Here is a 16,018-nt window from a genome sequence, read left to right on the forward strand (position 1 = left end):
TTAGAAAACAAAATATGTTAGAAGGTTYATTTTACTATTGTGATTCTATTCGTATCCCTTGGAGGGTTCACCTATTTTTGTCAACCGCTTTCGAGTTGCATCATTTTATAATTCCTTTCGGTTTCTTTTTCTGACTTACCCTAAAAGGCTATAAGCGTTTTTGGGCATGATTTTTTTTTTGGTAACCATGAGTGTCTTAATTTAYCACTTTGTGCACACCTTGATCCATCCCACGTAACAAACGGAAAAAATCTTAGTAGCTCCGAGAAGACCTACGAAGATGACCCCCAACACCTAGCCTTTTTTTTGGTAGTGAAGTTGGCCATTATTGTTTGAATATCAATCGAGTTAGTTTGGTTTGATTTGGTTTTCAGGTCGAATTTTAGGCGGCTAAATTATGCTGGCTTCTTCACGGCTATCTTGGAACGGGACGATGAAATGATCTCCGTAGCTTCCATACGGTTATTTTTTCGAACTCCATTCCTATAAATCTGTAGAATTCGGKTGTTTCTTTGAACTCTATCCTCATGAATGGGCTCTGTTTATGTTTTTGATTATCGCAGGATTCATGGAAATAAGGTAGCGGAAATGCCTGTTGTTGGGACCCGTGAAATATATAGGCGTCAAGGGATGTGTAGTCGCCTTTTAGATTCAATCGAATCGGTATGCTTCCATATCTTAATGCGAAAAATCTATGTTTATATCTTCTTAACAAGTAGAATCCTTGTTTCCAGGGTGTTTGGGCTAATAATTGTTCATATATTCATAATCAGCTAAACCTTAAACTCTAAACATTAAATACTAAAATTTGTAAACTTTTTTTTAACGTTGGGTTAAATTTTAGGTTTTGGGCTCTCTTGGCATTGGGGAGTTGGTTATTCCCGCGGTCCCCGCTGTCTCAAAAACGTGGATCAACGTGTTCGGTTTCACGCCACTCAATGAATCAATGAAGCAGACGATGAAATCTATGAACCTTGTGGTATTTCGTGGCACGGAAATGCTTCAAAAACATGTTCCTGAAAACCGATCCACYGATAGGTACCTTCACAAGCTTGCAAGTACTTTACTTTATAACTAAACCCTAAAACCCTAAACTCTAAATTCTTCTCGTGTTCATATCTTTTGAAGACCTTGAGGTTTCTTTTCTACTTACTTCTGTTTGTATATTTCCTTGTTTCGTGTTTTTTTGGCTGCAAACTTTTTCTATTTTTGCTCCCTTTTTCCAGAGTTGAGGGTTTTCAAATTTCACTGAAATGGTTGCTTAGATGRGCTCTTTGGTGCGATTGATATGGAATTAATGTCGTAATGGTTTGTTGGTTCTATTTACGTTTTGTTACCATACTAATTAACTATAATYCCCATTGAGTTAATTCGAGAAAATATGACCGATAACTGTTGGAAAGTACAAGGTTATTTGTTTTTATATACACRTGGGAACTAATCAAATAAGAACCACAAAAAGATTGATACCCGTAATAACTAGTTGTTATGTGTTGTTTCACATACCGTAACAATGCATACAAAAATATWTTGTTGTTTCACAATGTGATTATTGTTATACTCTATTTTTAGTATTAAATGTGAAACAACATTGTATTTTCACATGTATTGTTTCACAATGTGAAACAACKCATAACCAATAATTCTCACGGTTGTCATTTTATTTATCATTCTCATTTGATTATGAATCTACGCATGTTAATGGTTGGATTTATGATTACCGTCGTCTTGTTCATAATTTTTCTTGATCTGGGTTTCTTGTTTAACGATTCGAGTAATCCTGCATACATGCATTTGTCTATAAACGGTTACAGTCGTCTTGTTCATTAATTTTCTTGATATCGACCTTTTGTTTATAAGTTTAAAATATCGAGTTAACTCAAGGTTCAACTACTATTCTCACAGGTAGGCGTACATAAACTTTGAAGAAAGTTGTGCAAGCTACTTTCAAAACATACCATTACYTTTAAGACGTTGCAGACAGTTATAAAAAACTGTATTTTATAAATTTTGCTGTTTATAGATCAGTCATTCTAAAAAGTTTAGAGAACATTTTTGCATTCGCAATGGAAGATTATAGTTTGGATGTAAAGTTCCCTATGCTTGAATGTTGTTGTTTAGATATATGTTTTGATCTTTTCAAATAATTTTTGTTTTTTATGCATAATCTTCTATTTTTGGTTATCTTTGCATATTTGAAATGATATATGAGTTATTTTTGTGGGTGAATAGAAAGGTTTTGGACACTTATTCAGATGATTTTTATAAATTCGAGGTATGAAAGGTGTATGTGCTAAACTTTAAGTGGTGGGCATTAGAAAATACAAGAGATATCAACCAGAAAACTGAAAAAGTCCCTCAAAATCAACCAAAAAACTAGAAACATAAAATCCCTTGAAAAAAAGGGGAATTTGGCTAAATACATTGGGTTACGTCTAAGACATAATATTGCGTCTTGCTCAAACGGTCAATTTTATTTGGAAAAATTGTATCTTATTCCCCAAATCCACAAAATTAATTTTCTCACGGGTCAAACGGTGTCACCTTTTCCACATGATCAACCCACGATTTTGTAGACCTTTGATCTACCTTAAAAGTGCACCGCTTTGCAGATGGATATAGATGAATATTGTGTTACTGACTCGTACATGCCGACTCCGTATGAAGCTGGAAAAAATACGAGGGGAYAGGGAAAGATTTAGTTTTTTTAAGAGAATTTTATTTAATTTACGGTCCTATACTAAATTTTTGATGCACTTTTTTTCAATTACCGAAATTGGAGAAACGATTGCACATTGGTACTAGTTAGAATAGGGTATGTAAGAATACGTAGGTGAAATTTTGATAAATTGGGTTTTTCTCGTTTTGATATTGGTTTCAATATTAATACTGATCCAACTTTTTTATATGGTTTTATCTGAGTTACGGAAGTCTTTTCATAATCTTGATGTGTATTTTGAATCTTTACAACACACGTCTTTGCAAAGATAACATTTTTATTGCCTACCTATTAATTGATTTATTCCTAATAATTACGTTCAAAGATTACTAAAACCTTCTGCATACTAAATTTGACGTCAAATCACTTCATTTTCACCAAATTTGATGTAATAAACAGTAATACACTAAATTTGATATAACACTATTCATTTACACAAGATTTTTAGTCAATTGAAATATAAAATAGAAAAGTGAATTACCCTGAGTGGTCCATGTGGTTTGCTCAAATTGGTCGTCCATAATTTATCGATTTCATAACACTCAAGGTCCTGTGAGTTAATACCGTTAGTTAGCAATCGTTAAATTAGTCTTCGAACATACTACATGGATCAAAAGTGTAATTCAATCTAAAATAAAATGTGATTCATGTATTTTAAAAAATTATTTAYAAGTACAATTAACAATTTTCTTTTGATCCTTGTATCAATTTGATTGTTATAACTCATTCACAATTATTTGATAATTCAATTTAATACTGTCTTGTAATAACTATTAAACACACATAAAAGAATGTAATCATGTATGAWGTTCACGAAAATGTTTAATTTATCACATGCTTTTTCTTGTATGATATTATTTTTTTAGGATTGAGATCACGTGAGACCAAACTGGTTTCGTGAGACCTATGAGATCACTTTTTTACATTGAAACTTCACATGAAAACATTGTGAAGTTAAAAATCTGAACATTCACAATGTTTCTCTGTGAAATTTCAARTGTAAAAAARTAATCCTACGAAAATAGTCTGGCCTCACGGGATCCCAAGTATTTTTGTTTATGTATTAWATAATAAAAAAATAAAATAAACTTTGTGGACCAAAATGAAAATACTTGTCCTTAAATTAAATTAAAATTACGAAACAAATATTATAACTTTTTAAGACATTTGAAATATTAAGAAAATAATACCATTTTTTTAAACTTTAAAATATAGTTACAAGAATAAGGAATTAAGGATATCCATATTTTATCATAAATCCATGTGTAATGGGCCGGCCCATTACATTTGTGGGCCTTAAAATAATACAACCCAATAGCCCATTTGAAAATGCTATATAAACCATCTCAACCCATTCTAAACTAGGGTTTACGGGCTGCATCGATCGGAGGGCATTTGGGAGCATCAGCCGCTAGGAGAAGGAACTCACTCACTCGTAGATATGGTAATCCTTAAATCATTTTCAAATATCAATCTGCCGCCATGGTTATTGTTCAATTAAAATCTCATTTTCAATGTTTTATAGCTGAATATTTCGTTTTTATAAACGATTTGAGTGTGTGTTGATGTGATCTAATTTGCAGTCGTTGGTAGCAAATGAAGATTTCCAGCATATTCTTCGTGTACAGAACACGAATGTTGATGGAAAGCAAAAGATCATGTTTGCTATGACTTCGATCAAGGGTATCGGTCGTCGTTTCGCTAACATTGTCTGCAAAAAGGCTGATGTTGATATGAACAAGAGGTAGTTTTTTAATTGCCTCTGTAGTTTTTGACTTTTTGTTACCTAATTTTGGTAGTTTTTGTTTGCTGCAACTTCTGTTTAGTTTTTTTGGATGAATTTGTGCTTTTTTTGATTGCATTATGATACTGATTTTTAAACCCTCAGTTGTAGTGTGGTTAGTTCGGTAGGCTGGATGTTAGCTWGGAACGAGTAAACTGGTGCAATCATATTAAACTGGCATAACAAGAGTAAAGTGGTACAATCATATTGAAACTTTAAACGTAATGTTTTAACCACAAGTGGATGTATAATCTATTCAGGTAATATAAATCAATCAGAATAAGTGTAAGTTTGTTGTTAAGATAAGAGGTTTCTGGGTTTAATCTTAATCCAAACGTTATGGCAATCAAATCTATTTTTGACTAGATTTATAAGGGGCTTGGGCTTGAACCAAGTGTGTGGATAATGCGACAATATCTGGTACACTTGGTCTTGGATGTTACATATGGTATAAGAGCCATGTCAGCCAGGATGCTGGGCTCCCAAGATCCCACATGTTGTGGAGGGGAGCAAAGGTTGCCTTATAGGGGAATTGATACCTCTATTAGATGTTTTTAAAACCGTGAGTCCTACGGACAATATCTGATACGGTTGGTTTGGGATGTTACAGCATACGATGCATTTCTGTTAATTTTGACAAATGTTAAAATATTCATTTAGTTTTCATAATACATTGGTGTTATAGGTATCGCATTTAGGTTTTATTAGATCTTCATTAAACATAAGTAAATTGTCTGTTTATACATGAATCATTGATTTATATTCATCACTTGAACATAAAGAAATGATCATAAGTTGGTTTGCTGAGAAGACGATCTTTATTCAAAATATGTGTAGGGAAGAACAGGAAAAAAGAAATGATCATAATATGGTTTTCAATGTGAATTTAAGATCTGTCAGTACATTCTTGCATTCTTGATTTTTATAGGAAAACATAAAGATATTTCACTTGTTGACACAAAAACTTTACTAATGCCTACCAAAACACAAAGATATTCTTGCATTCTTGATTTTAAGTTTTGTCACCTACTTTTCTTGTATCTAAGCTGAATGTTTGTCAACTTACAATTGCAGAGCCGGAGAATTATCGAATGCAGAGATTGATAATCTGATGACGATTGTTGCAAATCCCCGACAATTCAAAATCCCAGATTGGTTTCTTAACAGAAAGAAGGACTACAAGGATGGGAAGTACTCTCAAGTCACATCTAATGCCCTTGACATGAAGCTCAGAGATGATCTCGAACGATTGAAGAAGATCAGGTAACTTTCGATAATCTTAGTTTTAAATTTTGATTGGTAGCTTGTTAATCTTGTAATATCAGATTATATGAATAACAAGTCTATCATTCACTTTGTTTTAAGCTTTTCATAAACATTTCGTAAAACCCAATTCATCAAATGCTACAAAAGCAGTAGGTTACCTCTCATGGGATCATGTGAGAATAAGAGTTATAGTTAGAATCTTGAGAACAATTCCTGAATCTTTGGATGAGTTGATTTTTTTCAACTACATTCATTTACCTTATCTACATATTTTTCTTTACTTTTAAGTCATTTTAAAAAAAAATTATACATGTAATCACTTTTACATACATAAATTTGTTGAATTCTCAGAGTAAATTACGTTTTTAGTCCCTGTGGTTTGTTGAAAATTTCTATTTTTGTCCATATGGGTTTGAAATTACAATTTTCATCCCTATGGTTTATAATTTGCTACCTTTTTTATTGTTTTTTTCTCTGTTTCTATGGCTTGTAATTCGTATATATTTTATTCCTTCGTACTTAAAAATAATGTTTTGGCCTTAGGGACAGAAAATAAAAATGAATTGCAAGCCATATGGATGCAAAGCGGGATTTTGAAACGACAGGGATGAAAAACTTAACTTACATTGATAAAATTAGGTAAATAAAAGTAGTTGAATGTTTTGTTCTCATCTTGTCACTAGAACCACCCAACCCACCTCTCAATCTCATGATGAGCACAAACTTGCAACATTTTGAAACCTCGAGAAAAAAAATCATTTGCTACACTAAATGTTGTTGCATTTTGTTGTGTAATGTTTACCTTATTGTTGTTTGTGAACTTTGAATTTGTTTGAAGGAACCATCGTGGTCTTCGTCATTACTGGGGTCTGCGAGTACGTGGACAACACACCAAGACCACCGGTCGCAGGGGAAAGACCGTTGGTGTGTCCAAGAAGCGATAAATGTTTTTGTGTTTTGGTCTTAAATCCTTGAGATTTAGAATTTGGGGTAAGTTATGGTTTGGTTGTACTTTTTTGGATCTTGATGTGTTGTAGGGGATTCTAAACTGAGTTTTATTTACATTTTGTGAGAGTTGATATTGCATATTTTTTGGATCATGATAATGAGTTCAGCATCTCTGTTTTAATTGTTTTTGGCCTCTTTTCAGTATCATTTTGGTATATACTCTTCAATAAGATTTAATATGAAATTTATTACCTCTACACTTGTTAGAAAAGAATGGCTTCATACTTGTGATAATTTCACTAAAGTCTTATTTAGTGTTTTAAATTAATATGAACGGTGGTTTATTTTTTAATCTACTTTTTGTGTAAGGATTATGAGAAACCCACTTTGTATACTTGTAATTTTATTTTTGAAAAACAATATATCACTCAATCCGTCCTAAAATAAGTGTATACATTGTTATTTTAGTTTGTCTCAAAAGTAAAGAGTATTTGGTTAGAGGTATTTAACAGTAATTAATGATAATGAAAATATAATAAACTCTTTGGTTTTGTACAATATAATAGGTTCATTTCCAAGAAGCCTAAGATGGTGTTTGGWTCGTTAGAATTCGGCGGAATTTAAAGGAATTGGAATGGTSAATTTCTTTGACCAAATTTTATTCCTACGTTTGGTTCATTTTTTGAGTTTCCATAAAGAATTCGAATTCCACAAATGGTCGAATGTAAATTCCTTGAGTTTTAGTAAAGACTTTCAATTCCTTCCTACCATCCTTTACGAAAAAAACTGTTATAATCTTTTTATTACACCATCCTATTCAATCCCACCATGATTGATGTCACCATCGTCGTCACCACCACCACCCCCCATCTACACTGTCGCGGCCACCCATCATCACTTCTCACTGCCGCCATCACATTCATTACCATTATCGCCTTCACCTACAACTCCCATTACCGTTGTCATCATCATTGTAGCCATTGCCACCGCCACCACAGTCATTGACACCATTACCACCATCATCACCACCATTGACACCACTATCACTCTGTCCCACCACCACTATAATATTCCTTGAACCAAACAGACATATTCAAATTCTTTTGATAATTTCTATTGCAATTCCTGCCAACCAAACGCATTAATGAAACTTCATTCCAATTCCTTCATATTCCAATTCATTTGACATATTTCAATTCTGACACATTCTATTTTGTGTACCAAACGTCACCTAAATTCTCATTACCGAATGAACCGGGGGAATGAAAGTTCATTCACATTTATATTGCATGTCATTTTCATTTAATTCCCTTATACGAACCAAACAGCCCCTAAATGTCTATTTTCTTATTATATCCTTAATTATAAGATGAAAAAAAAATATCTTCATAATTAAAGGTAAAATTGTTTTTTTTTATCAATTAAAAAGTATAATAATTACATATTTTTAAAATTAGTGTTATTTTTTTATTATGAATATTTATTTTAAGATGGAAGAGGTAGTGTCGTTAAAAAAAATTAAATTAAATTAAAATGATTATAAATTAATTATAGTATAAAATAATCAAAATAACAAAATACAAGTAAACACTAGTATGATGACAATATCATCCGTAAATACATTTATATAAAGCAATAAACATCAAATCAAAGTATATTGACCGACTCTTGTCGGCAATATTAACACTATAATGCCACTTTTATCCTACGATATATCTGATAATGTCAATTTTAATTATTCAATAAATATAAGTCCTAACGGGTTATTTGGTAGTTGCTGAATTGTTTGGTGCAAAATAATTAAGCGGTCAAAATTATCAAAAGACTCTCATAATATAGTGTAAAATGAATTAGAATTATTTGGTAATTGTTTACGATGAAATTATGACGCCGAATGGTTAAGGGATGCCCAAGATGCAAAATCATTCAACGGATTTTAAAATCATTAAGAAACAATTTTTTTTTTGTCAAAGAAGATTCACCTCTTAACGATTCAGAAACTGTCTCTTAAGAATACTATTAAGAGGTAAACAAACAACCTCTAATAATCGATATTATAAATACAAGATCTGAATCGAGACTTTAAAGTTAGACTCAACGAATATTAAATTTTCTATTATCATTACAATTATCAGTATTTGTTTTCATACTCTTATTGAAACAGTTGTATATTTTACGATAATACAGATGATCTCGATTGGAGTTATATAATAAGATCCAAAACCATGGATTCTGGACAAGTTGCAAACATAAAAAATGAAACGAGTTGAAATTAAATAATTAGAGTTAAAAAACAAAATCAAAGATTCTCCACATTTGTTCGTGTAATTTCCCATTTCCCGTTTCCAAATCCAAATATTGCCAAGATTCCAACCAATTATTTGTTTTATATATGCCAACTCGAGACCATAAAAAAATCCCTTTGTATTTTGAGGCAACTTCGGTCCCTATGGTTTATATAATTTAATGAGTTAGGTCCCTGAAGTTTTCTTTTTTAACGAAGAGCATCCTTAAGGTTTTATTTTTATAACATATATGATCCTTCTTAATAACACCGTCAGTTTAGAGTGGTGTTAGTGAGGGGCAGTTTAATCCATTAACTCTTTCTCTCTATTCAGTTTCATTTTTAGTACACATTTGATCCATCCATCTACTTTCATTTTATTAACATATATGGTCCCTCCTACTTTTAATTTAGTAACATGTTTGGTCACTCACTTTAAGTAATTTACGTAAATAATTATTATAGTTAAATATATATAAAAATATAAATTAATTAATTTACTTTAAACTGATTAATATATGTTAAAGATGATTGCAGTTAAAAATGAAAAATTAATAAATAAATGTCAAACACATAAAAATGTTATAATTTAAGACTAATGTTATATTTAGTACTTTCGGTTGGAAATTAGCAAAATAACTAAACAAACTTATAAGTCAYTGTTTTAATCACACTATTACCTGGACCATAATTTTATTCAATTAATACTCATGTAATAATTGTTTTCATAACGTTAAATATTTAACAAATTATGACTATTTGATCAAGTAGGGACAAACCCAGTTCAGAGCATACAATGTTTAAAAATTCAAGGTTGTGAAAAGTGTCACCATATTAATTTGTTGTGTGTCACCGTATATATTTTGAAACTAAAATGTGTAACGCATTTTCTTTGGTCAAGTTGATTTGCAAAGTTTTTCTTCCACCTTAGACCCGAGTCCGAATCCTGTTAGTGTCATTTTCTTAGTCAAATGGTGTCACCGTTTTTTCTCTATTTGTTTCTTATAGTCAAATGATATCATCGTTTGAAAAAAAAAATTGGGTCCATCCCTATGATCAAGTAAAATTTTTACAAACATTCAATAAAATAAGAGAGGGAGATATATATAAACAACTTTATTATAATACATGTGTTTGATTCACACTCCATGTTCTGAAAAATATATACCATCTGAGAAAAGGAAAAAAAAAATGGAGTTTAACATCAAACTAATTTTTTAACTTTCAATTAAGATGAGGGGCCAAATACGTTATCAAACTGAAAGTAGAAGGAGGGACAAAATATATTACTAAAATGAAAGGTGATGGAGGGAGTCGAGGGACCAAATATGTTATAAAAATAAAAATGGATGAAAAAGAAAGGTTAATGGACTAAACTACCCCTCACCAGTGTCACTCTAGTTGACGGTGTTATTAAGTGATACCAAATGTGTTATATCTTACTCGTTAATTTATGTAAACCACATGAAACAAATTTACATTTAAGTCATATTTTAAAAATTATGAATTTAAGAAAATCTTAGACCCATAAAATAAAAAATCAAATAATGTTAGACCAAGAAAATAAAAATCGCTATTTTTGACCTCGAACAAAAACCGATTTTTTTAAAGAAAATGTTAGACCCGTAAAATAAAAATTGAAATGAAAAATCTAGAATCCATTTATTTTATAGCAGGTCGTCAAGAAACTAAAAAATTATACAGGTATTTAAAAATCCAGACCACCTTATAAGTGTCAATCCCTTCTCCGTCAAGTCACTTTCACATCGCCCCCGGTACAACCCAACACGACCAACTAACAAATAAATCAATTTTGACTGAAACAAAAAAGGCATCGTAAAAAAAGTATAACATTAAATTAAATTTAAAAAAAAAACACATGATTATTGTGGATGTTAATACAAGAAGTTAAGTGATAAAAAGGACAAAATTGGGAACTCAAAATATAAGTAAAGGGGACATTGTTATTATTATAGAATTGTACTTTTGTAACCTTATAGTAAAAGTGGGGACATACACCTCTACAATCTAAATTATTGTCCCAAAAAAGACACAAAACTTTGTCACCATCTTTTTCATGCCCAAACCAAAACACTTTTTCAAAGGTATTATCACAAGATTTCAATTTTTTATTTTTAAGATCGTTACAGGAAACATGTTTTGCTTAGTATTAACAAATATTTCATTAAATATTATTAAAATACTATTTTATCATGATTTATAAAGTTTATATTGGTTTCCTGTTTTGAATGTTATGAAAATTATACATCAAGAAAGTTTTTGATCTGAATTATTTTGAAATTTATCAAATTTAGAATTTTTTATTTGACTCTGACTCTTCACAAAGAAGATAATCGAAAACAGACATTTTTACCAGTAAAGATTTACTAAATATTGACTTATTGTTTTAAAATAAAAATAAAATAATGATTTATGATTTATTTAATCAGGAATGGTTACAAAATAATTGAAGTTGGATAAGGTGTATTATTAATAACTTTTATGATTTTTATTTTTTATAATTATTGAAACACCCCACCCCACGCCAACCCTCACATGTTATTTCTTTTTTTAATTTTAGAAATATTTCCCAACTCATATGAACAAATAAATATCCCTCCTTCGATCCCAAAAAAAAACATTTATAATATAGATTTAGGATCACGTGATACTAGTCTGTTTTTATAAGTCTAATTTTTTACATTTGAAACTTCATAACAAAAAGTTGTGAAAGTAACYTTCATAGTGTTTTTGCGGTGAAGGTTCAACTTTTTTTTACCTTCACATCGTTCTATTGTGAAGTTTCAAGTGTAAAAAAACGGTCTTACGAGTCCACGAAAACATGTTGGTCTCACGTGAACCCAACCCTACACACACATATATATGGGTCTCATGAAAACATGTTGGACTCACGTGAACCCAACCTTACACACACATATATACGGGTCTTATGAAAACATGTTGGTCTCACGTGAACCCAACCCTACATACACATATTAAGATAGAAATTTTGACCCTTATTTTGAGACTGAGAATATAATAAACAATAGAAATTGACTCAAATGATTATTTCTCTCACATTAATTAGTCTTCTAGTTATTCCTCTACTAATATTTACCTAAATGTCAGTATCTCTGYAAGTGGAATCTTTCTAACTTGCGGAGGTAACTAAAACACAAAAAAAATTACAATTTCCACACACCTCCGCAAGTTAGAGAGGTACTACTTGTAGAGATGCAGTGAGGAATGACAATTTCAGTCAATTTTCAAATAAATTAATATATAAATCATGATAATAATTGGTTTAATATTAATTCAAAATTAATGATATTTAAAAAACTACAAAAATTACTACATTAATCAGTAATCACACACCCACCACCTCGCAAAGAAAAAAAAATCATAAAACCACCGCCGGGGATATTATAGATTCCGGCAACCTCCGCCTTCCGCGGCGGAGGAGGCCATGAGAGTAACGAGAAGATCCGCAAAAGCTCCGACGATGAACTTGTGAGCACTTTTCGGGTTCAAGTCAAGGTAGCACGTGAGTAGCTCGTGCAAGTAATCCCAGTTGGCACGTACATCGATGAGGTCACGTGCTTCCACCATCTCCTGCATCGATTTACGGAAATCAAAGTACGGGTCCGGTGAGATCGTCGGAATGGCAACGCCTCCGCCGACGAAACCGTCGGTGACGTCTTCCGGGGGGATTTCTAAAGTGGAGGAGGTGGAGGCTAGGGAGGAGGTGGAGGGGGAAGATGATTCGATGATGGAATTTGATCGGCCGGGGGAGGAGAAGAAGAAACGATTGGATGCGATGACGGAGGAGAAATCAGCGGCGGCGCTGGCGTTGGCGATGGTGGCGGTGGTCTTTGATGCGTCGTCGGAATCGTAGGCTGGGGGAATGTCATAAAGGGTGTTGAAGTTTTTTATTAGATTTGATTTGGGATTGTGGAGGATGCTTTCGGAGTGGTGGCGGCGGTGGTGATGGCGAGGTGGCGGAGGACTGGGGGAAGATTGGAGGCGTTTAATTTTGTTGAAACAGAGAGTAAGATTCCGCTCAAAGGTGGTCGGCATTTTCTCCGATTTTGAGTGATGGCTGCTCCGATTAACCGCCGGCCGCCGTGTATGTAGAGCGTGATGGTATCAACTCCGATGTGGTTTTATATGTTTACACGAATGAGAGAGATAGAGATCTTATAGCATTAAATTTATTTGATACCTTTGCTTAACAAATAATTTTCTAATAATTAATTAAATATTCTCATTAAAATTAAATACTTAATTTGTCTCAAAATTAAAGTTGATAATAAAAATGAATTAATGATGTATAATGTTATGAAATTGTAGTTATTACGGTTTTTAATTAATTAAAGAATAATTTTAGGAAGTGAAAATCTTACCATAAAAAACATGACAAAGATCAAAAATCTTATCCGATGAATRAGAGAGTAGACTTTTATCCGGTAAATGCATGTCGGGTTAAAGAGTCTTACCACAATTCATTTTAACGGTCGAGAGTGTTATGAAAAAAGGTAAATAAGAGTGATAAATCTTGTTGGTAAATGTTTCTTCAGTAAGCATTTGGTAAAAACGATGCTTTATTCTTATTGATAAAAAGAGAAATATTTTTCATCTTTAAAAATGAACATTTATTTTAAAATAAACTAAAATAAAAATATGAATACTTATTTTGAGACACAAATAATAGAAAACATTTATACATCAATTTAGTACTTCTTTTCCCCCCTTTTTAAGACATGTTTAATGGAAATGTTTATTGATAAAATAGTTATTTGTTAATAAATTAATTATTATCTGATAAAATAGTCATATATGATAAAACTAAGGGGTTGTTTTCCAAACACTTACTCGGTAAGCGTTTATCGATAAAATTTTAACACTATTATGTACTTTAATTCACAAAAACGGTATCATATGCAATAGTTTACCCGGTAAACGTTTACCGTGGTAAGAGTCATTGTCATCACTTACTGGGTAAGACTCTTGGTCCTTGTCTCGCTCTTACCAGATAAGACTTTTTGGTCCTTACATATTCATCCGATTAGGTAATGTAACTTGATCTTCACTTACTTACCTGAGTAAACATTTGGTAAACAGTCACTAAGTGATAAATTAGATGATGATTTAAAGAAACATAATGGAAAAGTGAGGAAAAAAAAATCCCAAAGGAGAAGATTATTACACACCCGATTAAGTTGTCATAAAGCATACCAGTTGTTGAACATTAAACCTCCAAAACGTGGAGAAATATCATCGAGTACATGATGAGGTTGTCATAAAGCGTACTAGTTGCTGAATATAATTAAGTCTCTCTGCTTTATTCAAGTGGTACTTAAAATTATTTTTAGAGCATCTTTAACAGCTATGTTGTTTTACAAATTTTAGAGTTTTAAGAAAAATTTACTGCAACAACTATACATTTTCCAAAATAGAGGCGGTCGACAAGTTACTTGCTTTGTATTGAATAAGGAACCAAACTTCAGGGTTTATACGAAAAAAAGTAGTAGATATTTTAAGGACTTTGTATGAATTTATTTCACTATTTGTTAAATATTTTTAATACAAATAAAATAATTTTTTGAACGATAACAAATAAAAACCAATAAAAATATTTTTAATTTTGAAAATTTATTATATATTATATCAAAAGATATAAATGTTGGTTTAAAGCTGAAGAAATGCTATTGACTCTAGAATGACTGTAATAAGGGGGATGACAGATCTACTAAAGGAAAGTAGCTTTATATTGGTTCGAATCCAATTCGTGAGATGGCCATCTTGGTCATATAGATGTCTTGACACCCTTATTTTCTCATTTTTGAATGACTGTCCCATTTCATTTTTGGTATAACTTCAAGCCTGGACCCACTATATAGAACCCCTGGAATATGAACGCCCTACTCCTTGAGTACATGAGATAAGGGTTGTTTTAGCTGCAACAATTGTTAGCAATGATTGTTATTAGTAGCTAGCAGGAAGTAGCGGTGGTAAGCTAGTTGCCTTACGACATTCTGTCTTACCGTGGCTGTTGGCATGGAGTTAGCTAGGGCCCACTCAAAGTGAAGCGATTTATACTGAGCAAGAACTTGCAGTAGAATAGGACTCGCATCCAAGTCTTTGTTTGAATCACTRACAGTTTCGACAAGCCCGCAAGACTGGACTYGCTTGCTTTGCTTCCTAACACAAGAATCAAAAAGGCTACACAAGCAACACTAAGGAGGTCTGCTCTCTAAAGGGGCGCACAYYCGTTACCACTAAACAACAAAGCCAGGAGTGGAAGGCAAGYTAAGTAAAGTCATTCWGAACTGGCAGGCACCYAGAAGCAYTAKAATGGGAGATTATCGGTAAGCCAGATGCTTCGYGAACCATATTCTTAAGGCATTTCGTTGTGAAATTGTATAAGCTGTAAACAAACATATTTAAATGGTAAAAAAATTAAGGTGTTTAAACAGTTATTAGGTCGTAAAAGAACAACACAAAACTAAARTATGGTGCCAATAGATGTACACAAGGATAACTGTAACAATTCGTTCACATGGATAGAAAACTAGATTTGTTAGCTCCATTAWAAGCTTAAAGCTCTARACTTTCATCATRATTCAAATGTAATTTTGAGGTTATTRGRTCAGTTGCTTTGAGTTTAGRACGTTWCAAATGGTATCAGAGCCGATYGYTGAACCATCTGGATGGTGGACCAAACCTCACATTGTCAATTACAAGGAGGATCATGTGAAGTCTGACGATGACATCAAGAATTTAAGTGGGAGAGTTTGTAATAATTCGTTCCACATTGTTGCTTTAGGCTTGGGGCATTGTACCTAAGAATATAGGATGTATCTAAACATTATCTTTCCAGTGTTGTTTTGAAGACCTTTTTACATACAAAGTAGCATTTTTAATCAATATTTAGATAAAAAAGTTGATTATCAGCAACCTTAATCGAACCCACATGGATCCTGTCTCTAAGAACATTAATGTGAATGATATTTTTTAG

General features: G+C 32.1%; 3 protein-coding genes across 3 annotated transcripts in view; 2 read left to right on the plus strand and 1 right to left on the minus strand.

Moving 5' to 3' along the window:
- The window catches only part of LOC112512162 (increased DNA methylation 1-like), a 4,653-nt gene extending 3,575 nt beyond the window's left edge, over positions 1-1,078 (plus strand). The window contains exons 5-7 of the mRNA XM_025118025.1: positions 375-461; positions 564-663; positions 845-1,078. Of these exons, the coding sequence (XP_024973793.1) occupies positions 375-461; positions 564-663; positions 845-1,078 (421 nt within the window). The remainder of the gene's footprint in view (positions 1-374; positions 462-563; positions 664-844) is intronic.
- A 3,010-nt stretch (positions 1,079-4,088) lies between these two features.
- Positions 4,089-6,897, plus strand: LOC112513592 (40S ribosomal protein S18). Its single transcript, XM_025119898.1, has 4 exons — positions 4,089-4,163; positions 4,303-4,463; positions 5,577-5,765; positions 6,607-6,897. Exons 1-4 carry the CDS (start codon positions 4,161-4,163, stop codon positions 6,710-6,712), a joined length of 459 nt encoding a protein of 152 aa, XP_024975666.1. The 5' UTR covers positions 4,089-4,160; the 3' UTR covers positions 6,713-6,897.
- Positions 6,898-12,423: 5,526 nt separating this feature from the next.
- LOC112512164 (transcription repressor OFP12-like) lies at positions 12,424-13,077 on the minus strand. The gene has a single exon (XM_025118026.1). It carries the CDS (start codon positions 13,075-13,077, stop codon positions 12,424-12,426), a length of 654 nt encoding a protein of 217 aa, XP_024973794.1.
- Between the last annotated feature and the right edge of the window lie 2,941 nt (positions 13,078-16,018).

Source organism: Cynara cardunculus (assembly GCF_001531365.2).
Source record: "Cynara cardunculus var. scolymus isolate 2C chromosome LG 5, CcrdV1, whole genome shotgun sequence".
NCBI classification, from domain to species: domain Eukaryota; kingdom Viridiplantae; phylum Streptophyta; class Magnoliopsida; order Asterales; family Asteraceae; genus Cynara; species Cynara cardunculus.

Coding starts and splice junctions, on each gene's coding strand:
- LOC112513592 (XM_025119898.1), top strand. Junction 4,464..5,576: donor GATGTTGATATGAACAAGAG/GTAGTTTTTTAA, acceptor TTACAATTGCAG/AGCCGGAGAATTATCGAATG. Junction 5,766..6,606: donor GAACGATTGAAGAAGATCAG/GTAACTTTCGAT, acceptor ATTTGTTTGAAG/GAACCATCGTGGTCTTCGTC.
- LOC112512164 (XM_025118026.1), bottom strand. CDS start 13,077: ATGCCGACCACCTTTGAGCGGAATCTTACTCTCTGTTTCAACAAAATT.